Source organism: Corvus brachyrhynchos, unplaced genomic scaffold, assembly GCF_000691975.1.
Source record: "Corvus brachyrhynchos isolate BGI_N302 unplaced genomic scaffold, ASM69197v1 scaffold30, whole genome shotgun sequence".
Lineage (NCBI taxonomy): Eukaryota > Metazoa > Chordata > Aves > Passeriformes > Corvidae > Corvus > Corvus brachyrhynchos.
The window spans coordinates 1,198,288-1,204,281 of NW_008235742.1; the positions used below are offsets into that span (position 1 = coordinate 1,198,288).

Here is a 5,994-nt window from a genome sequence, read left to right on the forward strand (position 1 = left end):
CCTCCCTGGCACCCGGAGGGGCAGGGGTGGGGCTGGCAGCCCCCCACCCCCCCAGCTGGCAGCAGGGGCAGGCAGGGAGGATGTACAGGCAGGGAAGGCAGAGCTGCCCCGGGGGAAGAGCTGACAGAGGCAGCAGGAACTGGGGGTGCAGGGCAGAGCCCCCCTGCCCAGCGAGCAGCACCGCTGCGGGCAGCCGCAGGGCTGACCCCGCCGTACATTCAGTGTGAGGGGTAGGGGCTGCCTGCACGTGGACGGAGCAGAAACCAAAGCACTTGTGTGCCCCTGCCCTGTCACAGGGAGCCAGGGCAGAAGGCACGATCCCAGGTAGGGGGGACGCACAGGGGTCAGGGGGCTCCCCCTCCCCAGGCAGAGGCAGGAGCTCAGTGCTGTCTCTGCCCTGGGCAGATCCTGATGAGGCAGCTCCAGCCTCACCCCCATTCCCTAGGAGAGGCAGCCAGAGCACCTCAGGGATAAAAGCACCAGCCCCCCCAGCCCCTGTGGTTCCCCAAGAAGGAAGGCCCAGCTCCCCAGGCTGCTCAGCAGCACCAATCCCTCCAGCAGCTCCTACCCACAGAGAGAGTGGGGCTGGATCCCACAGGTCCCTCCCATGGGAGGGCCAGTGGCCACAGCAGGTCCAAGCCAGCCCCCCTACTTGTCGATGAGCCCCCCCTCCTTGAGCTTGAAGTAGAAGAACTTCTCGAGGGTGTTGGCACACTTGCAGTAGTCGCTGTCGGGCGGGTTGTACTCGCGGCAGTTGGTGATGATGCGCTGCAGGTCGGCGATGAACAGCTTCTTGGTGACGTAGTAGCGGTTCTTCAGGCGCTCCGTCATGGTCTTCAGGTCTGGGGGTGGGGAACGGTCAGGGCCCCTCCCCAGGCCTCTGCACCACCCAGCCACTGAGCTGGACACCAACCACAGGTCCCAACTCATCCCTCTCTCACTCTGGGCTATCCTGAGGCTCCCACCACCCCAAACTTGAGTCCCCAGCACAGACCCCACAATGAATGGGGGGGTCCTCAGCCCTCTCTTCTGTAATCTTGTCCTGGGGGGGTGGACACAGCAACCTACCTATTGGGAAGCGGATGATTTCATAGTAGTCCGGTGCCTCTGACTTCTTCACTGGCTCCATGAAGGGCCACGCACTGGGGTGGGTCTGGGGAGAAGTGGGGGGCAGTTGGAGCAATGACCACACAACCCTTGTTCGCTCCAGCACTCAAGAGTCCTGCTCTCCCCACACCTGGGTCACCCCAGCAGGCCCCAAGGGCAAAGCCCTGTACAGCCCATCCCAAGGGAGGCAGCTCTGAGGGCTGTCAGGCAGACAGGCACCCTGGAGCAAGGGTCCTCTCCTGCCCACACCTTGATCTGGGCCAGGAGGTTCTTCAGCATGTTGTAGAGCTGGTCTGGGTCCTTCAGTTCCTTCCTGCAGGACAAAGCCAGTGCCCATCAGTCTCTCTCTCCATTCCAGGGCCTGGCCAATGCCAGGACTGAGGTACAGGCAGAGCTGAGCCCCTTGCCCTCATGCAGCACTCACCCCTTCTCCTTCCCCAGTGGTTTCCATCCTGTTTCTCCTGGAAGACAAGCGTCAGCGTCACCACATCTGCCCTGCAGCCACGGGGAGGGAGGACAGAGCCCTCCTGCCAGACCCCCTGCCAGGACTCACGGATGCCAGGGACGCTCTCGATGGGGATCTGCCGCACACCCTCCTTGAAGCAGGTCAGGCCTGGGTAGACTTTGCGGATCTGCGCCTGTTTCCTCTCAATCAGCTTCTTGATGATCTGCAGGGAAGGGGGGTTGGAAGGGGGCAGATGAGTGGGGACTGCATGATGCTCTGCCACACCGTGATGTGGGACCCCATAAATCCATTGTGCAGGGCCAGAGACAACCCCGGCCAGTGTCAAAGCCACCAGTGCCCCCTCTCTGCCCTGCAAGTCTACTCTCAGGGCCAGCACAGCCCCACACCTCTCCCCCACCTTCAGGGGGAGGCTGGCAGTGCTCACCCACCCTCCTGCCCACTCCTGGGCCGTACCTCCTTCTGCTTCTTGATGATGTGTGAAAGCTCAGTGTAGGGGATGCGGGGGTTCAGCTCACACTCCATCAGGGTCGCCCCCTCGTAGTCCTTGATGTATCCCAGGTAGCGGCTCTTGGGGACCTTGATGTCCTTGGAAAAGCCCTGGGAGAGAGGGGGTGGGTGGGAGGGGGCAGGGGTGCAGCAGAGCTGGGGGCAGCTCCCAGGGAAAGGAGCCCACCTGCTTTTTGAAGTAGCCAATGGCGTACTCGTCCGCATAGGTGAGGAAGTAGAGGATGTTGTGCTTGATGTGGTACTCCTTCAGGTGGTTCATCAGGTGTGTCCCATAGCCCTTGGGGAAGCACCGTGAGACAGGGACCCCCCCCAGGCAGCCCCAGTTGGGATTAACAACCCCCTCCCACCCATGGAAATGGCAGCTGGAAGATGTCCTGGAGCAACTACCACTGCTTGGGGCTGGTCAGTGCTGAGCAGGGCTGGCTGCCCAAGGGGCAGCTACACAGAGACCACCCTGCCCAGCTTTGAGGGGCACACGTGTGTGCCCTTCTCCCCGCTCTCACCTTCACTTGCTCGTTGGAGGTGACGGCACAGAAGACGATCTCCGTGAAGCCTTGGGTAGGGAACATGCGGAAGCAGATGCCCCCGATCACTCGGCCATCCTTGATCAGCGCCAGGGTCTTGTGCTTCCTGTGGGCAGCACAGCCGAGGGTGAGGGGAGCCCCCCGCACCGGCCCCCCCGCATCCCCCAGCCACGCACGGGTCAAAAACGAGGCGAGTGATGTACTCCTTGGGCATGCGGGGCAGCTGGTGCGAGAAGACATTCTGCAGCCCCACCAGCCACATCAGGATCTTCTTGTTGGATTTCTGCGAGAGCGAGTTGCCGATAACATGGAACTCGATGATGCCGCGGCGCTCCTCCAGCCGCGCCGTCTCATCCCGCGCCGCGTTGGCCGACAGCAGGCTGGTCTGGGGGCATGGGGGGGTCACTGTCCCTCTGTTGGGGGAGCCCCACTCCACCCTGGCACACTGGGGAAGCAGCTCTGTGGGCACTGGAGAGCACCAGAGCTGCCCCAGCATCCCCAGCCCGTACCTCAGGGCCCAGCATGGCAGCAGGGTCCGTGATGGTCAGCATGACCTCGTTCACCAGCTCCATGGGGATGTCTCCCATGACACGGATCCGCTTGGCATCCTCCAGCGTCAGGCTCTCAGGTAGCTTCCGCTTCTCCCCTGGGATGGGAGCAGAGCAGCACATCCAGTGCCGGGAGGGACCATGGACAGTTCCAGCTTTGTGGCGTGGGCTAATGTGACCTTACCTGGCAGGGGTTCCGGAGTGCTGGCGTCCAGGCTGGCGGCTGAGCTGCTGCTGCTGAGCTTCTTGCTGAAGAGAGGAGTGGTGGGCACGGCGACGGTGCTGACTGCAGCTGGAACAGACCCGTGGTGCCCATGACTGCTGGAAAGCGCCTCATCAAGCCATGGCAGCCCAGCTCACTTGCACCTTGATCCTTCATCCCACAGCCCCAAAACAGGGGGAGCTGCTTCCTGAAATACCTGGGCGAGACGCCAGCTGGGCACCCTCCGCAGCTGGCACCGTGAAATCAGCCTCCCAGATTGGAGAGTTCTCACCGTAGATCTCCTCCTCCAGCATGGAGAGGAACCTGGCAGGGAGTGGCACATCAGCATGCAAGCATCCCAAAGGAGGAGTCCCCTCAGTGCTCCAGCAGCCATCCCCACACTGGGCACCTACTTGGGGAAGTGGGTGAGGATCAGTGTCCGCTTCTCCGGCACCAGCTTGTCTTTCTCCACCCGGAACTTCTCCAGCAGCTGCCGGCGGGTCACCGTGAAGATGGACTTGAGGAGGCTGCGCCCGAAGACGTGGGTGGTCTCGTAGCGGGGCAGGCTGTCACAGCTCTGCGGCACGTGGCAGTAGCACAGCCACCTGTGGGACAGGAAGGGGCTGCGGTGACAAGGCTGGAACCAGAGACCCCAGAGCATGCATATCCCTCCTGGGACAACGCTGCCAGGAGCAGGAGCGAGAAGAGAAGGTGGACGAAGGGCATGGCTGACATTTAGAAGCACTGGCCCCACTGGGTGCCTGCTCTCCTAGTGGACCGACACTCTTGGAGAGCTGGGGAGAGTCCCAGGAGTGAGACCCCAGGGTGGCTGGCTAATTACCACCCCCTGCCCTCACCTGGTGTAGTTGACCTTGTAGGTGGCCACATCATCGTTCTGGGAGCGCTGACGGAACTGGGACGGCGTCTCCAGCTTCCAGTAGTTGAGGCACAGCAGGAACATCTTGGAGAGCTCATACATGGTCTGGCGCTCCTTGGGTGGCAAGTGGCTGAACTTGTACTGCACAAAATTCAGGACTCCCTGGGGAGAGGATGGAACATTGGGAGGGTGCCAGGGGCTGCTCTGAGTTCTTCCGTGCTGCCTCCCAGAGAGGGAGGGGACCATGGAAGAACAGCAGAACATAGGATAAGTCATCAGGGCGGTGCACAAGCCTGACAGCAGCCTCACCTGCTCAATGTTTGGTTTCTCAAAGGGGGGGCTCCCCAGGGAGCCCTCGACCACAGGCTGGCTCATCTGCAGGATGCACTTCCGCAGCAGCTACAAAGACACCATTAGACATGGTCACCAGAGTCCCAGGAACTGGATGCTCCAGGAATGGTGGAGGTGGCTGACACTGCCATGGGGCTGCTCTGATTGCTACAACCAGGAAGGCACCGGGGTTGCCCTTGGAGGACACCCGTTCATCCCCTAAAACCATACCCCAAGGGAATTCAAGGCCAGGACAGAGGTCATTTCAGAAGAGGGTCAGTGTTTCAGATCTTTGGGCTGTGGGATGGTTCACAGCCCCAGCTTCAGCTCCAGCTCCAACAGAGCATGAACAGCGGGACAGCAGCCCCAGCTCCCCACAAGGACCAGAGACTCTGCACAAGTCCCACCGTGAGTGGGGCAGCGAGACATGCGCACCTTGAACAGGTAGAAATACACCTGCTTGGTGTCTGTGTCCTCCTCCTTGTGCACTGACATGAAGAGGTTCTCCACATCTACCACCATGCCCAGCAGACGGTTGATCTCGTCCTCCGAGACGTTCTCCAGGTGGGACACATGGTCCGCTGTGCCGGAGAGAAAGCCGCGGTGAGACCAGGGGATCAGCACTGCTCACCCTGCCCGTGAGGCCCCACAGGAGCTACCCAGTGCGTGGCCACAGCTCCGGCACGGTTCACTCAGGTTGGTCACCGGCTGCTGCAGGTCCATCCGAGGGGCTGTGGGGGGGTTTGGGTTCTTCCAGCCATTGCACTTGCAGGCGTCGTTGGCCTGGTATGAGGGACAGAAGTGGCCTTCGCAGTGGCTCACGTGCTGCCACGTGCTGAGGCTGCCACCTTCTCTGGTGAAACGATTTCCCTGGCTTCCACCTGCCCCTTTTCACCCACCCCAGCTTTTCTCAGCCCCCATCCTGCATCACCCGCCATCCCAACACTCTCCCGTGCAGCCCCAGAACCTCGCAGCCCCTGCTCAGGGACATCCCTGCACCTCCCTGCAGCACTCTCTTCCTGCAGCCCCTGCCTGCGAACAGCCCAAAACCCCCGTCCTGCACCCCATGTACATCCCAGCACCCAATCCTGCATCCTTTGTCCATGCATTCCTTGCACTCATCCTCCTGCACCCGCTAAGTTCCCCTCCTACACCCATAAGCGTCCTTGCAACTCCCTCCTGCATTCCCCACTCAGGTCAGCACCCCTATCCTTCATCCCCCACCCAAGCACAGCCCTGAACCTCCACTCCTGTATCCCCCGCACCCCCTCCACGCCCGTCCTTGCATTCCCCACCCATGCACAGCCTTGAAACCCACCTCCCGCCCTCCCTCCTGTGTGCCCCACCTTGCAAGCCGAGAAGACCCCCAGCTTCTCCAGCTTCTTCCCGCGAGGGAACCCCCGCACCTGCGCCTTGCGCTGGCTCGCCCGCTG

General features: G+C 61.8%; 1 protein-coding gene across 1 annotated transcript; it reads right to left on the minus strand.

The window, feature by feature from the left end:
- Positions 1-6: 6 nt before the first annotated feature.
- On the minus strand, positions 7-5,988 carry KAT2A (lysine acetyltransferase 2A). The gene is made up of 18 exons (XM_017739422.1): positions 5,908-5,988; positions 5,221-5,344; positions 4,997-5,142; positions 4,541-4,630; positions 4,212-4,393; positions 3,768-3,959; positions 3,572-3,678; positions 3,337-3,444; positions 3,114-3,250; positions 2,781-2,989; positions 2,584-2,710; positions 2,247-2,357; positions 2,027-2,170; positions 1,661-1,775; positions 1,532-1,568; positions 1,357-1,420; positions 1,069-1,153; positions 7-842 (listed from the first exon to the last, which is right to left on the minus strand). Exons 2-18 carry the CDS (start codon positions 5,282-5,284, stop codon positions 649-651), a joined length of 2,112 nt encoding a protein of 703 aa, XP_017594911.1. The 5' UTR covers positions 5,285-5,344; positions 5,908-5,988; the 3' UTR covers positions 7-648.
- Between the last annotated feature and the right edge of the window lie 6 nt (positions 5,989-5,994).